Source organism: Ochotona princeps, chromosome 3, assembly GCF_030435755.1.
Source record: "Ochotona princeps isolate mOchPri1 chromosome 3, mOchPri1.hap1, whole genome shotgun sequence".
Taxonomy (NCBI): Eukaryota; Metazoa; Chordata; class Mammalia; order Lagomorpha; family Ochotonidae; genus Ochotona; species Ochotona princeps.
In genome coordinates, this window is record NC_080834.1 from 90,470,134 (window position 1) to 90,493,009 (window position 22,876).

The 22,876-nt window shown below is 41.1% G+C and overlaps 2 protein-coding genes across 11 annotated transcripts in view; both read right to left on the bottom strand.

The window, feature by feature from the left end:
* Window positions 1-13,795, bottom strand: part of LRCH3 (leucine rich repeats and calponin homology domain containing 3) — a 96,264-nt gene extending 82,469 nt beyond the window's left edge. For 3 of the 10 annotated variants that reach the window (XM_058662022.1, XM_058662024.1, XM_058662025.1), the window contains exon 1: window positions 13,258-13,794. In XM_058662022.1, coding sequence (XP_058518005.1) covers window positions 13,258-13,519 — 262 coding nt within the window. In that variant the 5' untranslated portion in view covers window positions 13,520-13,794. Of the gene's footprint in view, window positions 1-13,257 lie in introns of all 10 variants that reach the window. The other 7 variants (XM_058662023.1, XM_058662026.1, XM_058662027.1 and 4 more) reach the window with 5 other exon arrangements.
* A 4,158-nt stretch (window positions 13,796-17,953) lies between these two features.
* Window positions 17,954-22,876, bottom strand: part of FYTTD1 (forty-two-three domain containing 1) — a 30,516-nt gene continuing 25,593 nt past the window's right edge. Inside the window, exons 8-9 of the mRNA XM_004577829.3 lie at window positions 22,529-22,655; window positions 17,954-20,300 (exon numbers count right to left, since the gene is read on the bottom strand). Coding sequence (XP_004577886.1) covers window positions 20,202-20,300; window positions 22,529-22,655 — 226 coding nt within the window. The 3' untranslated portion in view covers window positions 17,954-20,201. The remainder of the gene's footprint in view (window positions 20,301-22,528; window positions 22,656-22,876) is intronic.

Below are 22,876 nucleotides of genomic sequence, written 5' to 3' on the forward strand. Positions count from 1 at the left end.
TTTTTGTTTCTTGAGTTATCTCAGTCTCTCTGTGTCTTTCAAATAAATTTGAAACAACACCAAGAAAGACTCTTAAAAAAGAAAAGAGGATGCAGTGTTGGTTTAGTGGGTAATGTGGATGCCTGCTGCACCAGTATCCCATATGCATGCTGGTTCAAGTTCCACCTGCTCTACTTTTGATCTAGCTCCTGGTTAATAGCTTAGCAAAGCATTGAAGGATGCCTCAAGTACATGGGATCCTGCACCCACGAGGGGACTCAGAAGCTCTTGGTTCCTGGCTTAAGGCTGGCTCAGCCAGAGCCAGTTGATGGAACATCCCTTTCTCAGTAGCTCTGACTTTCAAGTAAATTAAAAAAAAAAAAAAGATAAATCGAAAAATAAAAACAGAAGCAGTAACAGCGAGCTTTGCAAACAAAAAGTCAAAACTACAAGAACATTTTTTTCAAGATTGATTTATTTTCGTTGTAAAGGCAGATATACAGATAGGAGGAGAAACAGAGAGGAAGATTTTTCGTCTGATGATTCACTCCCCAAGTGGCCGCAACAGCTGGAGCTGCGCTGATCCAAAGCCCAGATCGTCCTCCAGATCTCCCACGTGGGTGCAAGGGTCCCAAGGCTTTGGACCATCCTCGACTGCTTTCCCAGGCCATAAGCAGGAACCTGGCTAGGAAGTGCCAGGATGAGAACCAGCAGATATATGGGATCCTGGCATGTATAAGATAAAGACTTTAGCCACTAGGCCACCACGCCTGGCCCTACAAGAATATTTTCAAAAATTAATAACTTTCATCAAGGAGGTGAAAGAGCTGCACAATGAAAACTAAAACTATAAAAGTGATGAAGATAGGGCCCAGTGCGGTGGCCTAGCAGCTAAAGTCCTCACCTTGAAAGCACTGGGATCCCACATGGGCACCGGTTCTAATCCCGGCAGCCCTGCTTCCCATCCAGCTCCCTGCTTGTGGCCTGGGAAGGCAGTTGAGGACGGCCCAAAGCCTTGGGATCCTGCACCCACGTGGGAGATCCGGAACAGCTCCTGGCTGCTGGCTTTGGATCGGCGCAGCATCGGCCGTTGCGCTCACTTGGGGAGTGAACCATCAGACAGAAGATCTTCCTCTCTGTCTCTCCTCCTCTCTGTGTATCTGCCTTTCCAACAAAAAAAATAAATAAATATTTTTTAAAAAAGTGATGAAGACAAAAAATAAATAGAAAGAAATTCTATGTTCATTGTTTGAAAGAATTAATGTTGTTAAAGTGACGATACTACCCAAAATAATCAACACATTCAACATAACCAATGCTATTTTCACAGAAACAGAAAACCAATCCTAGAAATCCTAGACTACATAAAACAACAAGAGGGCCTGGCGCGGTGGCCTAGTGGATGAACTCTTCGCTTTGAACATACCAGGATCCCATTGGGTGCCGGTTCTAATCCCCGCGGCTCCACTTCCCATCCATCCCCACGGCTCCACTTCCCACTTGTGGCCTGGGAATACAGTCCAGGATGGTCCAAAGCCTTGGGACCCTGCACCTGTGTGGGAGACCTGGAGGAAGTTCCTGGTTCCCGGCTTCGGATCGGCACAGCACTGGCCATTACACTCACTTGGGGAGTGACTCATCGGATGGAAGATCTTCCTCTCTGTCTCTCCTCCTCTCTGTATATCTGACTTTGCAATAAAAATAAATAAATCTTTGAAAAAAAAAAAAGATCCAAATATCCAAACCAATCCGGAGGGTAAAAGGAATAAAATTAGTTGCATTGCATTCCCTAATCTACTATAAAGCTACAATAAATCAAAACAGTGTGGTATTGGCATAAAAAGAGGCCAAGAGAACAAAACATAGAACCCCAAACACTATTCGCACATTTACAATTAATTCATCTTTTGGGAAAGCTGCCAAAGAACATACAATGGAGAAAGGACAGTTTAAATAAATGGTTCTCAAGAAACTGAATATCCCTATGTAGCAAAATGAAATGAAATCATTATCTTCTATCACATCCAAAAATCAACTCAAAATGAACTGTTCTTACATGTTATATTGGGGACTGTGAAACTACTAGAAGAAAACACAGCAGAAAGAAGCTCTGTGATACTAGTGGGACAATGAGGGTTTGCTTTGTTGTTGTTGTTGTTGTTTTAAGTAGACTGGAAAAACACAGATTGAAAAGCCAAAAATAAACAAATGGGATTACACATCAAAACTAAAACTTTCTGTGCAGACACAATGGACACAGCAAAAAGACAACTTACAAAATGAAAAAAAATTGTAAACCCTACATCTCATAAAGAATTAATACCCAAAACATATAAGGAACTCAAATTCAGAGCAAGAAAATAATCTGATTTAAAGTTGGACAAATGATCTGAACAGACATTTCTCAAAAGAAAACACACAGGGGTTAGTCACAGTGCGTTAAGCCACTGCCCACAGTGCCAGCATCACCAGTTTGAGAACCAGCTTCTCCACTTCCTTCCCAGATCCTTGCTAAGGTGTATGGGAAAGCAGAGGAAGCTGGGCCAAGTCCCTGGACTCCGGACCCATGAGGTCTGCCTGGTCCAGCTCACACTTCTTAAAAGTTATATTCATGTTGCAGTGTGGTAACAGTAACCATTTCGCTCTCAAATACTCACAGAGCCACTGTAAAAGGAAGCAGGCCTTAGGACACCCATGGCTTCATTACTGTTGCTGTTTTTCTAGCATCAACACTGATTCTGTGGCTATCTATGACTCATCTTGCCCCTCCTACAGTACCATTCTACCAGTTACTGTTCTGATTTGAAAAGCAACCCCAGGGGAACTAGAGTTCCCATATACATTTTTTTTTAAGATTTATTCATTTTATTAGAGCCAGATATACAGAGAGGAGGAGGGACAGAGAGGAAGATCTTCCGTCTGATGATTCACTCCCCAAGTGAGCTGCAACGGGCCGGTGCGCGCCGATCCAAAGCCGGGAACCTGGAACCTCTTCCAGGTCTCCCACGCGGGTGCAGTGTCCCAATGCATTGGGCCGTCCTCAACTGCTTTCCCAGGCCACAAGCAGGGAGCTGGTTGGGAAGTGGAGCTGCCGGGATTAGAACCGGCCCCCATATGGGATCCTGGGGCTTTCAAGGCGAGGCCTTTAGCCGCTAGGCCACGCCGCCGGGCCCCTCATATACATTTAAATCATGCTTCAAACAGGTATGATTTCCCCATGGCCCATCTCTTTCAAAAGCATTACACGTATGTGTGACCTTAGTAACAGAAGTCTTTTTGTCATCTAAGTCTCTTGTCCATTAAGATGTCTGCTTATTTCTGAGGCAAAAGAGCAAGGAAAAAGGATGTGGATGCCACAACGCTGGACACTACACATGGTTTCTTATTGTAGAGAAAATTACTGACCAATTTATCAAATACAGAACAAGTCATCTCTCACTTATCTGATTGGTACATATCCAAATGCGGGTGAAGATGCAGGGGTATGAAGCAGACAATTCACACCTTGCTAACTAAAAAGCTAAGCTAGTGGGGTTGGTGCTGTGGCTCAACAAGCTAATCCTCTACCTTCAAGCGCCAGCATCCCATATGGGTGCCCATTCATGTCCGAGCTGCTCCACCTGCATTACAGCTCCCTGCTTAGGACCTAGGAAAGCATTAGAGGATGGCCCAAGTCCTTTGGACCCTGCACCCATGTGGGAGGCCTGGAAGAAACTCCTGGCTCCTGGCTTTGGATTACCTCAGCTCCGGCCACTGCAGCCATTTGGATAGTGAACCAAGAGACGGAAGATCTTTTGCTCTATTTCTATTGGAGAGGCAGAAGGGAGAGACAAACAAATCTTTTTTTTTTTTTTTTAATTTCTTTTAGGGCCTGGCAGTGTGGCCAAGGGCTAAAGTCCTCGCCTTGAACGCTCCGGGATCCCATATGGGCGCCGGTTCTAATCCTGGCTGCTCCACTTCCCATCCAGCTCCCTGCTTGTGGCGTAGGAAAGCAGTCAAGGACAGTCCAAAGCTTTGGGACCCTGTACCCATGTGGGAGACCCGAAAGAGGTTCTGGGCTCCTGGCTTCGGATCGGCACAGCAGCAGCCGTTGCGGCTCACTTGGGGACTGAATCATCGGACAGATCTTCCTCTCTGTCTCTCCTCCTCTCTGCATATCTGACTTTGTAATAAAAAATAAATAAATATTTCTTTAAAATTTTCTTTTAAATCCAAATGCTTGGAAAAACAAATCTAAGCTAACAGCTGACATTCTGGTGCAGCAAGTTAAACCACCAGTTCTGATGCTGGCATTTCATACAGGAGTATTGGTTTGAGCTCTAACTTCTGTTCCAGCTTCCTGCGAATGAGACTGAAAAGCTGCAGAAAACGGCCTGAGTAGTTGGACCTCTCTCCCCTCCACTGGAGGCCAGGGTGAAGTTCCAGGCTTCTGGCCTCCGCCTGGCCCAGACCTGGTCAATGTGGCAATTTGGGTGAACCAGAAGGATTGAAAACAGATCTTGCTCCCTTTCTCCTCCCTCCCTCTCTGTCATCCTGCACTTCAAACAAAGAAGTATGCTTTAAAAAAAAATTAAGCCACTCTTCTAAAAGGGCAAATTCACAGCCTATATCAAAACCTGTAAGATTGTGGATGACTTTAAACTAACCAATTATATTTCTACAAATTTATCCTAAGGAAATAATCGAACAAGCCTGCAAAGAAATAGATGGTATGCTGGTTTCAAAAACAGCACATATAACAGAGTTGAAAAGAATCCCAATGTACAATAAATGAAGGAAAATATTTCCGTCAGTGAACTACTCCGCTCTCATTAAAATTATGCTGCACATCTGTTTTTGATATTGTAACTCACACAGTGAAACAAACTGATGATGAAAACAGCCTTTTTATGATCCTATTTTTCATAAAGAAAATTTTTGAAAGATATCAGACCAGTGTTTAATAGTTATCTCTAAGTGGAATTACCAATAATATTTACTGTCTTCTCCAACATTTCCTAAAAGAAATACACACACAGCTCTCTATATCAAAAGAAATGATTTTTTTTTAAAGATTTATTCATTTTATTACAGCCAGATATATACAGAGGAGAGACAGAGAGGAAGATCTTCCGTCCGATGATTCACTCCCCAAGTGAGCCGCAACGGGCCGATGCGCGCCGATCCGAAGCCGGGAACCTGGAACCTCTTCCAGGTCTCCCACATGGGTGCAGGGTCCCAATGCATTGGGCCGTCCTCAACTGCTTTCCCAGGCCACAAGCAGGGAGCTGGATGGGAAGTGGAGCTGCCGGGATTAGAACCGGCGCCCATATGGGATCCCGGGGCTTTCAAGGCGAGGACTTTAGCCACTAGGCCACGCTGCCGGGCCCAAGAAATGATTTTTAAAGCTTACTGAATTGAACCATCACTGAATAATCAAAGTTAAATTGGTTTTGTTTGCTTTCTATTCTTTCTACATTTCTAGTGTTCTAGAATATGCTTCCTGTTTTGAACATGTAACAATCGGTGATGATAAATACGCCAAATGTATAGTTGATTTTTTTAAAAGATTTATTTGTTTTTATTACAAAGTCAGATATACGGAGAGGAGGAGAGACAGAGAGGAAGATCTTCCGTCACATGATTCACTCCCCAAGTGAGCGCAACGGCTGCTGCTGTGCCAATCCACAGCCAGGAGCCAGGAACCTCTTCCAGGTCTCCCACGCGGGTGCAGGGTCCCAAGGCTTTGGGCTGTCCTCGACTGCTTTCCCAGGCCACAAGCAGGGAGCTGGATGGGAAGTGGAGCAGCTGGGATCAGAACCAGCCACTGAGTGTCTTTTAACAAGATCTTAATTCTAAAGAATTATTTATCCTTCCTGGTCCTGAGACACTTCTAAGAATCTTATGATTGAGCCCCAATCTGCTGCCACCCTCAATCACTGTAGCAGTGTTTCAGCTCTGATCACCATTGTAGCTTACTGTCCTCACAAAGACTGGAGAGTACTGCTACATGTAGTATGATTTATAAGATAAATGACACAGAAGAAAATTTCATTCCTCTTCAAGACAATATGCTATAATATCACTGTCATAATTTCTCCAATGACAAAACTTTTTATCTGTGCTGTCCAATATGACAGATCATAGCACAGCTGCTCAATGATATATATGGCTTACATAGCATTTGAAATGTGGTTAGTACAACCAGGGAACCAAATGTTAAATTTTAAATCATTTTTATTTTAATAGCCACATATAGTTAGTGGATACCACTTTGGATAGCACAAAAAAATTCATAGTACATATTGTGACTGATACAAAATACACATAAATAAAAATTCAAAGAAAACACAATTTCCACTTAAGATCTGGCACTCTAGTGTATATTTCCAAGACTAACAAAACCATAATTTTGTGGGTTACAGATTGTATCCTTGAAAATTAAATGGCATTTAGAAATCCTCATTCTGGGCCCGGCGGTGTGACCTAGCGGCTAAAGTCCTCGCCTTGAAAGGCCCGGGATCACACATGGGCGCCGGTTCTAATCCAGGCAGCTCCACTTTCCATCCAGCTCCCTGCTTGTGGCCTGGGAAAGCAGTTGAGGATGGCCCAAAGCTTTGGGACCCTGCACCCGCGTGGGAGACCCGGAAGAGGTTCCAGGTTCCCGGCTTCTGATCGACGCGCACCGGCCGTTGCAGCTCACTTGGGGAGTGAATCATGTGACGGAAGATCTTCCTCTCTGTCTCTCCTCCTCTGTGTATATCTGGCTGTAATAAAATGAATAAATCTTTAAAAAAAAAAAAGATACCTTGTCTATTCATTTAAAAAAAAAAAAAGAAATCCTCATTCTTCCGTGAGGAAGTAAGTATTCACCTCCTGAAAGTCTCATTTCTTAGGCCTTCGGTAACACTGGCTTAGCCAGCGCCCTCAGCCTGCTTCCTTTGTGTAATCTTTGGTACCTCCTCCTCCTCATCTAGCATCAACTAAAGACTTATTTCCCATGTTGAGTCCTTGGTCTCTTGTTTTCTGTTTCTCATTCATAAGAGCTTTCTCACAGTTTCCAATATGACTCCTATTTGCCTTCTGTGAAATGGCACACTTCTCAACATAACCTTTAGCATTTTACTTCATTTGAGAGTACTGCCCATATGTGAAATAATCTGGATATTTACCATGGTGCTTTCAGGCTTTAGGACTCTATGAATTCTAGAACAGGCCTAATTAACAATCCCTGTTTCTGTTTTTGTTGCTGCAGTAGCTGTTTCTTCTGCTTTAAATTTTTATTTATCAAAGGCAGAAAGTTAGACAAAGATCTGCCATCTGCTAATTTACTTCTCTAGTGTTCATGCTGGGCCAAGCCAATCAGAAACTGGAATTTGATACAAGTTTCCCATCTGGGTAGCAGGAACCAAGTAATTGGACTATCACCTGCTGCCTCTCAGGGTACACATGAGTAGCAACAATTAGAAGTAGAGCCATGGCTTAAATCTTGGCACTCTAATAATGGGATGCAGCCACCAAGTCTCTTAACCACTAGGCTAAACACCTGCCACTTATTTCTTTTTATTAAGCTAACTCTTTTTGCACCTTTTAAAATGCTGGTGTATTTCACAGTTGTACAACAGTAACAATTTTTTCTTCACTCTTCACCCTTCCTCCAAGAATCTTATAAACCCTAACGATCGCTTAAAATTTAATTCTATCTGCTTTCTTTAACTCTAAAGCCGAAGCTTTAAATTTACATCTGTGGCTCATGATTAACCAGACATGTTATCAACACTTTAAAAGTATCAAGTAGATTGCAGAAAGTACATGAGCCAAATTTCTTTGTCCTTATGACTTGGTGAAATGACAGGTTCCAGAGCAGGTAGTCAGTGAGGGGATCAGAGGTCCATGTCCCCAGTCAGAATAGCTAGGCTCTGCACCCAGCTCTGCCTCCTGATTCTGGCTTCCTGCCAATGGAGACTGGGAGACAGTCACTGGGTCCCTGTTTTCTGAGCTCCAGTCTTTGGCCCAGCCAGGTTGCTGGAATCTGGGGAGTGAACCAGCAGGAAGGGAACCGTCGCCCTGCTTCTCAAAAAACAAACCACACAAGTTTTAGAACCAGATTATCTGAACTTGAATCCTAGTTATGACATTTACTACTTACAAAGTCTTAATCAAATTACTTAATCTCTTAAATTTTAATTTTCTCACGAGTAAAACAAGGTTAAAACAAGACTATATAACTAATATGGCTGCTGTTTGTTCATGGTTTACATTCATATATATAAGTATAAATATTTTATATACACCTGCACAATACCTAAAATATACTAAGAGCTCAACAAATGTTGCCTACTGGTATCAGCAATAGCATTATCATTTTACTGGTCCTCCATGTTTAAAACATAGCTGTATTTTACTTCTGTCCCCTTTAAAAAATAAATTCAACTAGCATTTGCTCATTTTCATTTTCCAATACAATCTGTTTTTCAGGCTTTCAATCACTTATAGACTTGAATTATTTCTACAGCCACCTAAGCAGATTACTAGCCTCTTCACAGTCAGGTACTCTCTTATTTTTTTTGCCCCACATTATTTAGTCTTATACTGAATGGTTTATTATTAAACAATCCAAAACTCTTTACACCTATCAGCTTCTGGATTAGCTTAAGTTCTTTGAGGGAAAAAAGTATTTTGGTCCCTATTATATTTCTACAACTGTCAAAGTCGCTCAGTCAATAATGTTGAATAAATGTTTATGAGCCTCAGTCTAGATCCCTCATATGTCAAAGACAACTCAACATTCTGTAATCCAGTCATCTGGCCTGACCTTGTCCATCTAGTCTCACATTCTATCCTTTCATCAACATCTGCTTCAAAGCATCCCTCTTGGTCAACAGTTCCACAACAAAAATGCAACATTAACACTCATGTGTGCTGACTAAAAAGTGAACAACCACATACATGCAATGTGGCTGCTGGCCATTAGCTAGGCCTAAGCCACGCACACACCTTGTACATATACCCTGTATCCAAGCGAGACTTATGTAACTAAAAGGGTAGTTCCCCAGGAAACCAGCATTGTTATCAGAAAAGAGAAAATGAATTGGTAGACTGGCAAAACCGACTGATGCCCTCTATGCTAAAAAATATCTTGGGGCCTAGAGCAATAGCATAGTGGCTAAAATCCTCACCTTGCATGCACTGGGATCCCAGGTGGGAGATCGCTTGTGTCCCGGAAGCCACGCTTCCCACCCAGATCCCTGCTTTTGACCTGGGAAAGCTGTAGAGGATGACCCAAAGCCTTGGGACACTGCACCATGTGGGAGACCCGGAGGAAGTTCCTGGCTTCAGATCGGCTCAGCATCAGCCGTGCAGTCACTTGAGGAGGGAATCAGCAGATGGAAGATCTTCCCCTCTGTCCTCCTCCTCTATAGATGTCTGACTTTCCTGGGCCCACCAGCGTGGCCTAGCAGCTAAATTCCTCACCTTGAAAGCACCAGGATCCCATATGGGTGCCGGTTCTAATCCCCGCAGCTCCACTTCCCATCTAGCTCCCTGCTCACTTAGGGAGTGAATCATCCTATGGAAGATGTTCCTCACTGTCTCTCCTCCTCTCTATGTATCTGACTTTGTAATAAAAATAAATAAATCTTTAAAAAAAAAAGATATCTGACTTTCCAATAAAAATAAATAAATCTTAAAAAAAAAGATTAAAAAAACATTTTGCATGTTGTCCATCACTGTCTGAAATGGTTTTTCTTAATCTTTCTGACAATTAACATCAACTTACAGTTCCTCTACTGAGATGTCTTCCATGATTACTTCTAAGATTTTCCTTGCCCACTAGATCAACTTACCCACTCCTAAAAAAAATTTTTTTCCCTGAGGAGAAATGCCAAGAAAATAGTCCTTATAAATTTTAATCCTGTTCTATTACAAATGGTAATGGGAGCTGGCGTTGTGATGCAGCACATTAAGCTGCTGTTTGCGACACTGGAATTCTATATTTAGGTACCACTTTGTGTCCTGGCAGCTCTGTTCCCGATTGAGCTTCCTGCTAATGGGCCTGGGATGGCATAGAAGCTAGCTCTGCCATCTCTGTGAGAGATCCAGACAAGAGTCTCCTTGGCTTCAGCAGAGTCCAGGGGCTGTTGTGGCCATTTGGGGAATGAAACAGAATGAAACAGCATGCAAAATAATTTTCTCTTCCTTTCTGACTCTTTCTCTCTCTCTCTCTCTTTCTCTCTCTCTTTGACACTGTGCCTTTCAAACAAATGAAAAAACCAAACAAACAAAAATTAAAAACAAAACTGGTATGAGTAATAAGTACCGTTTCCCAGAATATAAACTTTTTTTTTTTTTAACATTTTTTATATTGGAAAATCAGATATCCATAGAGGACAGACAGAGAGGAAGATCCGCCATCTGTTATTTCACTCCCTAAGTGACCACACCAGCTAGAGATGAACCAATCTGAAGCCAAGAGCCAGGAGCTTCTTCCAGTTCTCCCATGAGGGTGCAGGATCCCAAGGATTTGGCCATTCTCAACTGCTTTCCCAGGCCAAAATCAGGGAGCTGGATGGGAAGCAGGGCCGCCAAGATTAGAACCAGTGCCCATATGGGATCCCAAGGTGCATGCAATGAGAGGACTTTACCAGCAAAGTTCCTGTGCCAGGCCCCTAAGGATGCAAACTCCTAAAGGACAACAGTTCTACTACATACATTCTATACGTTATGAGAAAAAAATCCATGACACATTTTATTATATGTGTGTATACATATGTGTATATATAATTCAAACTTATCATATATAATTTAAATAATTTTACTTGACTTCAAATCTTCTACAGACTAAGAAAAACATTTTAGCAGCTACAAGTTTTCTCTGAATTCACCAAAATACCTGCTATAAAGGGAAGGCTATGGGTTTTAATATTTATTTTATTTTATTAGAAAGACAGATATACAGAGAGGAGGAGAGACAAGAGAGGAAGATCTTCCATCCAATGTTTCACTCCCCAAGTGGCCGCAATGGCCGGCGCTGCGCTGATCCGAAGCCAGGAGCCAGGAACTTCTTTCTGGGTCTCCCACACAGGTGCAGGGTCCCAAGGCCCTGGGCCATCCTCGACTGCTTTCCCAGGCCACAAGCAGGGAGCTGGATGGGAAGTGGAGCTGCCGGGATTAGAACCGGTGCCCACATGGGATCCCAGCGCGTGCAAGGCAAGGATCTTAACCATTATGCTAACGCACCGGGCCCAGGCTATGGGTTTTAGAGTTACCTCAAAGCAGGCTCAAATTCCATTATCCTCTCTTATACTTTTAGCTGTAGATCTTTGAGCAAATATTTGACACCTCTAACCTTTGGTTTCACTATCCATAGGAACAGGAAATTTGTACATGGGGAGGCTGCAAGCTGTAATGCAGAGAACAGAGCTAGATAAACCTGGGCTGAAATGCTACCAGTAACACTGAGTATATGACTTTCTCTGAGTAATTCCTTACATTTAAAGTTGGGATAAATATATCTAATTCATGGGTGGCTGTGTGCATTTAACCAGGCAATGTATTTCAGAACATCTTAACATAATAAATAACAAACAGTGCACACGCAACAATTTATCAGTATTATCTACTTAAAACAATTCAGACTGTGTTTGTGTAATAATTACCAAGGTCTGTTACATATCTCTTACACATTAAAGTGACATTTCAACATATGAGAAATGAAATTAGTCTAACAGATATAAAATACCTTGTACTTTCCACTTTTTAAAATACTTTAGACAAGATAAATGTCAACTAACAAAAAACCCGGCTTACACAGAAACTACAGTATAAAAGTGTGGGTAATACCCTAGTTAAACATTCAAAATACAGTAAGGAAAAATTTCCTTGGCATTATTCTCCTTCATAAATGTTCTTGCACTTCCTATTAGCTAACTGAGGATTTGTTAAAGGCTGAACAAGGTGTTGCTAGAATCACTTAAAAGCAGGTAAGACAATGAGGTAGGAAGACTCCTGTTACCAACTTATTCTTTAGCTTCAGGCATAATGTGGCAATATTGAAATGACACAACCAGAAATCATGCCGTACAACCATCTCCCAAACAGAATCAGCAAATTTGGGGTATGGATGACACTGTTAAATACTATCAGAATACAGACAAAAGGCAAGTGGTTGCTCATATTTACATTAAGAACATTCAATTTCACTATTATTTCTTAAAAACTTACATTCTGCACAATCTTTCAAAAAATATATTAAATAAACGGGCAGTTAATCTTGTCCATTTCACACTACAACAAAAAGTTTCTTTCGAAAGAAGTTTCTTGAAGTAGTTTAACAGTTGTTTATTTTTCCAACTTGAGTAAATTGTATAGATATGGATCAATCTTTAACGAGTGCACAAACATAGGAAAAGTGCCAAATTAAAGATGATAAAATAAAATAAAACCGAATAAATACATGACATCGGGCAACCGCAATCCTTCCGTTGCAAAATCGCTATGAAAATGAAGTCTTTCATTATAATTGTATTTGTATCAAAAATGAATAGATTTGGCTTTTAAACAACTCCCTAAGAGAATTGCATTTTAAACATTAGAAAATATATTGAACATCTAGGTCACCAAATATTGCTCCATATAACTAAGAAAACCAAGTAACACCTAATTCTCATTCTTGTTCCCCTGCTCAAAAATATGTACAAAGCATACTAACGCATTAAAATCAGGTGTAGCTATTAGAGGGTAGGCAATCTACCTTTTCTAAGTAATTTCTAAGTAAGCTTTTTGAAAGACACGAGTGGAATAGCACTGTCACGGGAGCCTGAACGGTGGGCTTCGGTTCGTTTTACAGCTACATGTTGGTCCATCACCTAGACCACGGGAGAAGTTAGCGCGCTTGAACTCCTGTTAAATACACAGTCAGTCGCTCTCTCACCCGGGGAAAAACCCCGGCGCTGATGGCCAGCTTCGCTTGACAATGCAGTGACCACAACATCCCAGTTAACGCTTCTGGAGTCAGAGCGGGCTACGCTCGGGTCCGACGGGCATGCATCTGCGGTCCACCCCGGTGGGAGCAGCGGCAGCTCCCGTTCTGGGAGAAGCTGCGAACAGTGCCCTGCGGGCCCCGGTCCCACAGAGATGCTGGCCCCCGCCGCCACGCCCCAGGCTCGGGGTCCGGCCCCCGCCAGGCCCGCAGGGCTCCCCGGGCTGGGCAGCCAGCTTCGCGCCGTTAGCCGGGTGTCCCACGGGACCCGGCGGCCGTGACGACGCCCGGGCGCTCGGCTCTCCCTCGGCCCCGCTTACCGGCCCGGGTGGTGTCCGTCAGATCGTGGTTGGCCGCTCCGCGGGGAAACTCCCTCAGTTTCCGGCCACTCAGGCTCAGCACCCCGGTGACCGCCGCCTCCTCCAGCGCTCGATCCAGGGAGCGGCTCCATGAGCCTGGGCCGGGACCAGAGGCCGCCCCAGAGTTTGGACCGCAGTTAACAGCGGGGAGGTTTCCTCCCGAAGCGGCTGGGCCAGAGTATTCGGCAGCGGCTGACACAGCGACCAAGCCCGCGGCCGCCATTTCCCAGCCGAAGCTTCTCCAGCGCGGCCCCCCCCACCCCGGGGCCCGGCTCCGCGCACGCGCGTCCGGACTGCTGGGTGGGCGGGGAAAGGCGCTCCCAGACCCCGACGGCCGCTTGACTGGCAGCTCCGCGGCGGCCCCTTAGCACAGCCGGCGCCTGGCCCCGCCCGCAGCCAGGTTTCCATGGGAACTACAAAGAACTCCCAAACCTGCCGCTGCGCTGCACTCCAAGCTTCCAGGTACTAGCTGAGCTTTCTGACCTACGATCTGAAACACTTTCCCACTTGCAATTGTATTCCCAGATGATCTAAATCGGTGTTAATGCTTGAGGGGGGGAAATGTGATTACGTGTTCATTTTGCTCCAAACGCCCCAATTCTTACGTTAAAGATTATATACTGGACACTCTCACTTCGTTTTTCAAAGCGTCTCCTCTTAAACATCCTCTAGAGTACGTGTAGTTTAAGCAGGATAGGTGGCACTGTTGGCCACAGCGGGAGGAATGGTATTCAAGCCTAAAGTTCTGGTTTGGAACCAAAATTGCAGAGAAAATCATCCGATGATGATCTGAATGTGGAAATTACAAGTAGAACCGAAGAAACGGTCCATTCAGGTGGGAAATACTTCATTTTCACTGTAATGTCCAGCATGATCCAGTTTTTACATTTAAACCATTCATTATACGATGTCAATCCCATCCATAATTAGCCAGTTAGAATTTAGTAAGGAAAGAGTTTCGTCAGATAAAGTGTTTTTCCTGCAGGATAATCTGACCGTGGAGTCACAATAGGCCAATTTGGTAATGAGTTTAAAAAAAAAAAAAAAAAAAAAAGCAAGTGGGGTGGTGGGAAATTATGAATTCAGGAAAAGGAATCTGTATCATGGATGAATTGTTTTAGTCAACTCTGGATCATGAATCCACATTATGTTCCACATCAGGAGGATCAGCGTGAACACAGGGAGGTATGACACATGTGGGGGACATTAAAGCCACAGCCTCATGTCAGAGCCCAAGCTAAGGTCTCAGAGATCCTGCCCATAAAGGCCCAACTTGACAATGCAGTCTGGATTAGCACTGCCCTGCGTTTCTAAATGCAAGTGGCTGTAAAAAGCCTCCATCTCAGTACAAGGGCTGATCAGGAACAGAGGCCCTAGTTCACAATTCTTACACTCTACTACATTCTAGTTGCAACAAGTTTCACAAAATATTTCCAGTATTGGGCCTGGCATGATGGCCCAATTGGCTAATCCTCCTCTTGCTAGTGTGGGGATCCCATATGGGCCCCGGTTTGGGTCCTGGCAGCTCCACTTCCCATCCAGTTCCTGCTTGTGGCCTGGGAAAGCAGTCGAGGAGGGCCCCAAGCCTTAGAACCCCTGCAGCTGCATGGGAGATTTGGAAGAAGCTACTGACTTCAGATAGGCTCAGCTCCAGCCATTACAGCCACTTTGAGAGTGAACCAGTGGATGAAAGAGCTGTCTCTCCTCTCTGTAAATCTGATCTGCCTTTCCAATAAAAAGAAATCTTTTAAAAAATTATTTTTCAGGCCCAGGTGGTGGCCTACTGCCTGGTCCTCGCCTTGATCCCCAGATCCAATATGGGCGCCGGTTCTAATCCTGGCAGCCCCGCTGCCTGGAAAAGCAGTAGAGGATGGCCCAAAGCCTTGTGACCCCGCACCTGCATAGAAGACCTGGAGTAAGAAAGATCCCGACTACTGGCTTCGGATTGGCTCAGCTCCGGCCGTTGTGGTCACTTGGGGAGTGAATCATTGGACAGAAGATCTTTCTGTCTCTTCTCTCTATATATCTGACTTTGCAATAAAAATAAATCTTTAAAATTTTTTTTTCAGTGTTATGAACTGAAAAAATTGTAGTTGCAACTGATGTATTCGTCATCCCTGGCCAACATCCAGTGCATGTATCACTTTTTATTGTTCTTAAAATTTTGCTATTCTTAGAATAAATACCTAAGAACAGGATCTCACTTCACATTTTTTTAGAGTTCAGTTACATTGTCTATTCATACATTCCATATTTACAAAGAATTCTCATCTACTTCCTCAGTGTACTCTCATGAAGGGGGCTGAGATTTAGCAGATGCAGATTTTGTCAGGCTTACTAGAGTCAAGTCACAGATACAAATGATGACAGTTGCAAAAAGGCTGTAGGCAAAGGGGCAGCGTTAGGAATTGATAAAGTGGATTTCCTGCTTCTTCCCGTTTATTTTAAACGCTGAAAGTTCAGTCAATCCCGGTACAAAAATTTCACCCATTTCAATGCCTCTTGGCAGCTCTGCATTTCACAGTTAACATGTTCTTTTCCCTCTTCTACAGCCTAGAAAATATATCATGCTTGCCTCTTGAGATATATGAATATACGACTCCATTGTTAAAAACACAGAATCTTGGTGAATCTAATTCTCTTCCAATATACAAAAAAATAAACAAAAAAACTCCTACTTCTTGAATATATCCAATGTTCATTTCTTTTCTTGCTCTCTTAATAAGAAGCATGAATGATAGATTCAGGAATATGGAAATATAAATTCAAACACGTACACTAGGGAACAGCTTCTAATTGATCTTTAAACACTGGCATACCTCATCTGAACATACTTGGGATGAGAGATTTCAGACAATGCCTCTTTAACAAGTTTTTGTGGGGTAGATTTCAACGACAAAATAAACTGTCTTGGCATGGGGAAAAAAGAACTCTACAGTGTCCAAGTCTTTTAACCCCTACAGAAAGTCCATAGGAGTATAAAATTCTGGTAAATATATGTTTTCTGGAAGTTACTATCTTTAAAAATAACTCCAAACTGACCTAGGAACATTCTTTAAAGGGAAACTTAAATCACAAATTTTACAGTGGCAAAAATGGTATGTAATTCTGATGAAAGTTCAAGAAGTCTACTGATTAAAAATGAAATCATTTTTACTATTTGCCTGTATTTGGAATGCAAGTTATTCATTCTCCATAATGCCAACTGAGTTTTTTTTTCACTGTTACGTGGTAAAAATAATCAGCACAAATTATTATATTAAAACTGTCTATATTATGTAAGTTATAATTCCATTGACAGCAATCGAGTCATATCCTATGTACTAATCACCGAGGACAAAGCCCAATGGTGCTTCATAATAGGTGTAAATTATGATTTACTAATAATTAGAAGAGTTTGTGTTCAGGTATGTCTCTTTATGAACATGTCCTTTTCTAATAGGTCTACCTAACTTGAATGTCAAAGGAATGAAGTATGAATCATCACTAGATGATTTACTGAAGATCCTCTAAATACAAAAATACGGCTATTAGCAAGTCCTGGGCAGCTGTCAGGCCATACATTATTCCACTACTTTCTGTGGGTGTGCAATTGAAAAAAAAAATGTTTACTATTATCAACTGTTAATTAGATCTGAGATCAAAAAGTGATTATGCCACTTACAAGTCTTAAAAGTCTTGGGTCTCATTTTACTAAGATGTAAAAAGAGGGGTTAAACTAAATGCCTTTTAAAAGCTCATCTAGCACTGCACACCTTCATAAATTTTTCAAAATTCCTCCATGCCAGCTCTTGTTGGAACTATGAATGAAAATATTAACAAGCAAGAAAAGGATGTGAATAGAATAATCCAGATAGATTTACTAATTCAGTTGATCAGCAACTTTAAAAGTTATAATCACCGGGCCCGGGGGCATGGCCTAGTGCTTAAAGTCCTCACCTTGAAAGCCCCGGGATCCCATATAGGCACTGGTTCTAATCCCGGCTGCTCCACTTCCCATCCAGCTCCCTGCTTGTGGCCTAGGAAAGCAGTTGAGGACAGCCCAAAGCTTTGGGGCCCTGCACCTGCGTGAGAAACCTGAAAGGAATTCCTGGTTCCTGGCTTCAGATCGGCACAGCACCGGCCATTGCGGTCACTTGGGGAATGAAATCATCGGATGGAAGATCTTCCTCTCTGTCTCTCCTCCTCTCTGTATATGTGACTTTGTAATTAAATAAATAAATCTTTAAAAAAAAAGTTATAATTGGGCCCGGCGGCGTGGCCTAGCGGCTAAAGTCCTCGCCTTGAAAGCCCCAGGATCCCATATGGGCACCGGTTCTAATCCCGGCAGCTCCACTTCCCAACCAGCTCCCTGCTTGTGGCCTGGGAAAGCAGTTGAGGGCGGCCCAAGGCTTTGGGACCCTGCACCCGCGTGGGAGACCCAGAAGAGGTTCCTGGTTCCTGGGTTCGGATCGGCACACCGGCCCGTTGTGGCTCGCTTGGGGAGTGAAACAACGGATGGAAGATCTTCCTCTCTGTCTCTCCTCCTCTCTGTATATCCGGCTTTCCAATAATAATAAAATCTTTAAAAAAAAAAGTTATAATCACCTAATAGAAGGTTCTTCATAGCACAGAATAATCTAAAAATGACAACTTAATGTTGATAGCTAAGAATAAATCATGTGAAACCTGTAACATTTTATTTGTTAAAAATGAACAGCTTCAGAATAGATCTAAATGTAACTTTTCCAAAAAACACCAAAAAGTACAGTGTAAAGCACCTCCTTATTAAATACAAACTTTCATTTTGTGATGCACTGCATCAATGTTTAGCATACACCTTGATGCAAAGGAAATTCTAAGTTGCATCCTGTTTAAAAAAAAATAGATGAACAAGGATGACTACAACCACATTCCAAGGGAAATTTTCCTCCAACAAAGCATATTTTTTTTTAATACACAACATGTCAGCACATAGTTTTAGTTGTATCAAAGGTGAAATTTTATAAAGAAAATTACAGATGACCAAAGAGCAAAAATTTAATATCCCAAAGACACTGTTACTTGATGTACTTTATATTCAATATTTGGAGCAATTTTTAACATTTCCCCTAAAATGGCATCAATAATAACATAACACTTAAAATAACAGGAAAATGAAAACTTTTTCATAGTGTATTTTCTACAAACTGTTCTAAAGAAAGCTCAGCTGTTTTCCCTTTGCTTTAAAATAGGTGACCAGGAACTCAAAACGTATGTCCTTGGATTAAATACAAACGTCTATATTTGCAAATGCTTTGCCTCCAATCCTTGGCCTCAAGGAAAAGCATCAAACAGAGAAAGAGAGACTAGAGTTGACTTTCACATTCTGAGATCAGTTTCCAATAATCCCTTATTAGCAGAAGCACTGTCAAACATCAGATATTAAGGATCAGATTTAATTCTTTGGTATAAGCATGAAACTGTGATAGTTTTCCACGGCTAGCACAAACCAATAGTAACTCAAGAAGCATGAGAGAGAACTCAGTTGAAACAGTAATGTTGTTTTGTTTTAAAGAAAAGTCACTAATCATATACTCCAGAAAAACTAACACCTATTTAGAGGCTTTTATACACTAAATTGAAAGTTAAGTCTCAAATGACCAAAGTTGTAAATTGCAGCCAGACTATTTTGCTGCATTTTGGCATTTTGACCATAATTTAGAGTATACAATTTGGAGACTCTTAACACTATCTTAGCAAAATGGATCAACTCCTTCCACCTCTCCAAAGGACAGGAAAAAAAACCTTCTCACCTCACAAAGGCTTGAACTTCATACAAGAAATTGGAGTGGAATCAGTGGTTACAATATAACTCTATAATAGCATAATTTTGCATTTTTTATTGTGACATATACAAGTATATTTTTGGTAGGGGCATTGCAATTAGTTAATCTAGCAAGCTTATAAGCTTTTAAATTTTACTTTCTCAAATAAAAGTCAAGGACTTTGCAGCTATTAACTTTACCATCAAATATTGAAGGGACTCATCCTATTTGAATAATTCTAATTTCCTGAATCATATTTGAAGAATTCTTTCTGGACATTAGGCTCAAGGATACACTAAATTAAATGGCCTGGAAATTTTTCTCCTTATTTACCTATCCTTCAGCTTGCTGTTACTTCTTATTCTTTCTTCATATGCTACACATACACACACTATGAAAACAACACATTTGGATATTCTCTTCCAAAGCCCTATTCAAGCTAACTTAGTAATTTACACATTTCTGGCCTTTAAATATGAATATTTTAAACTGAGATTAATGCCAAGAGTCCCACTTCTTACTAGAAGTTCGGCACTAAATACTTAAAATTCTGGGGAATTAATACCACCCAATAAATGAAGCAAGTTTCAAATATTCCAATAAATCTTAAAATGCAAAACAAGACTTCAAATACTTTTTCCCTCTAAGGCAAAAACGATAACTGTACTTACTACATCTACACTATTAAAGAAAAACTGATAGCAACAAATGGACCTACTCATATTTCTGAAGACCATGGTTCCTAAGTTATCTTTAGGTAAAGTCTAGTCTAAAAATGGGCAAAGGCAATGAGATCCTAAATACCATGTTCACAAAAATAATCAATTTGTATTTTTCTGTCTTCCTTCTGCTGCATGAGGAATCAAAGAAGTCAACAAATTGCTTCTTCTGGGCCAACCACAAAATCTTTGAGAACAGATGGGTACATTTCCTGTTATTCTTTCTGGGTATTATTTTATACATTTAAAAAAAAAAAACAGAAAAACCTTCAAAAATAAAAATAAAGGTTAGTCTTCTGAATACTCTGAAATAAAGTTTCTTGAACTTCTATAATGAACTCTTCAAGCAGTTCATTTTTTCAAACACAGTCATCACTCCAAAGTTCCTTTGAGATGAACTCTATCCCACAGTTACAAAGCGATTTCCTCCTTTGCTGAACGTGAGAGTAGCTCTTTGTTCCTTCAGGATACCAAACCGTTCATTCAGGGTCATCCCTGTCTAAAAAACAGAAATATTAACAACTTAACTGAAAGACATATTTGCTCTGGAGCAATTATGTGATCTATCAATTGCTAGTAACATTACCTAATATTTTGAGTTTCTACTATTATGACCACGTTTAATCCTAACAAAAATCATAGAAAAAAGATGAAGTTTCAGAAATTATTTGCCTAATAGCACTTCTAGAATTTAAAACATAAAGTCTGACTCAAAATTCCTATCTCCTAATCACTATAATACCTAATTGTATACTGTGAAGTATATATTACATCTATAATAACATACCCAAAGATGAATGTACTAGAATTTCTGTTTTCAGGTTCTGCTAACACTGACACCAACTTTAGTGATACCTCTGATAAAAATTATCTGGATTTGTGAATATTCTGAAGCAAACTTCTTTTAATTTTTTTGACTTTACAATAGAACTTAAAATTTCATTTTTGACTAACATTTAACATAAACTGCTTCTGGACATTATTTCATTATTTCTGAAAGTAACAATGACAAAATTCAATTAAATCTGACCAAATTTCTTTCCAGCTTTCATTATGCTCAATTACAGAAAATCCTACGAAATCCACATATTTATCATAAACATAAGTGAACTGAAGATTTTAGGATACAGGGTTAATGTCAAAACTAGAGTGAGATATCACTCTGCATCCATTTGAATGGTTACAAATTAGAGATAATGATGAATGGAAGCGAGGATAGAGAGAAATTCAGAACCTTCATATGTGTTGTATGGCTATAAAATATTATAGCTACTTCTTTAAAACTGTTTGGTAGTTCCTCAAAAGATTAAAGAGTTACCACATGACCCAGCAAATTTGGTTCTAGGTATTTACCAAGGAGAAATGAAAACATAGGCTCTCACAAAAACTTGTACGCAAGCTAAGGAACAGAAACAAACCAAATTTCCATTAATCAATGGATGAATTAAAAAGATGTGATATATACATACAATAAATGCTTAAAAAATGAAACACTTACATAATATGGAAGACCCTTAAAAATATCATATTAAGAAGCCAGCTACAGAAATCATATATTATGATACCAAATTCACAGGGCCCAGCGCAACAGCTCAGTGGCTAAATCCTCGCCTTGCATGTATCAGGATCCCATGGATACAAGTTTGTGTCCTGGCTATTCTACTTCCCTTCCCCCTGCTTGTGTCCTAGGAAAGCAGTGGAACATGGGCCAACATCTTGGGATCCTGCACCTGCATGTGAGACCTGGAAGAAACTCCTGGTTCCTGGTTTGGATCAGCTCAGCTCCGGCCATTGCGACCACCTGGCGAGTGAACCAGCAAACAGAAAATCTTTGTTTTGGCTCTCCTCCTCTCTATAGATTTGCCTTTCCAATAAAAATAAATTTTTTTTGAAAAATAATGCCCAATTTAGGCCTATCGTGGTGGTCTAGCAGCTAAAGTCCTCGCCTTGAATGTGTCAGGATCCCATATGGGCACTGGTTCTAAAACTGGCAGCTCCACTTCCCATCCAGCTCCCTGCTTGTTTCCTGGGAGAGCAGTCAAGGATGGCCCAAACCCTTGGGTTCCTGAACCCAAGTGGGAGACCCAGAGGAAATTCCAGGCTCCTGGCTTCAGATCGGCACAGCACCGGCCATTGCAGCCACTTGGGGAGTGAATCATCGGATAGATGATCTTCCTGTCTCTCCTCCTCTCTGTATATCTGACTTTGCAATAAAAATAAATAAGTCTTTTTTTAAAAATACCCAATTTATATGAACTGTCAATATAGTAAAGTCTATAGAAAGCAGATTTGCGGTTGAATTTGAGAGAAGGATAGCCAAAACAGACTGTTTAGGGGCAAATGTCTGTCCTAGCTATTGGAACACCTTACATCTTATACTGGAATTAATTTATGTCCTGACTGCTACTGATTCCAGCCTCTTGCTAATGTACAAACACCCCAATGGGGCAGCGATAAGGAAAGCTTAAAGAGCTGGGTCCCTGAAACCCCTGTGAAATACCTGGATTGAATTCCTGCCTACTGGTTTTAACCTAGCCAAGAATTTATGAGCATGAGCATTCTGTGTTATATCTGATAAGTAAATCAAAAAATTAAAATTTGTAAAATAAATAACAGGAATTAAAAATAAGTTCATTTTAAAAGGTTTATTGCATTGCACAAAAATTGCTTTGTTAATAGTCTCAATGAATGTCCCAAAGAAATGCAAAAACACATTATTTTTTTTACCTGCTTTCCAACACTATTTATGTCAAATTGTAAGGGGACACCTTTAGGAACTTTCTTTACTTCAGACTGCTCCCGTTTTGTCAAGAATGAGGGCACAGCAGTACGAGTTAATCGTGGCTTCTGAGGTCTATAGGAAAAAAAATTAAAATATCATATCAGTTAAAAAAATAGATCATGTGGAACTTAAGGCACCTTGATTTGTACATACACTCAAATATATTAGGGCTACTTTACTGTATTCTCCAAAAAGGTACATGACAACCCCAGACAAAAATGTATAACTGTCCTAATATGTCTTTTAGTAGAACTACAAATTTTTCAATAATTTGCAATGACTTAATTTCTGGG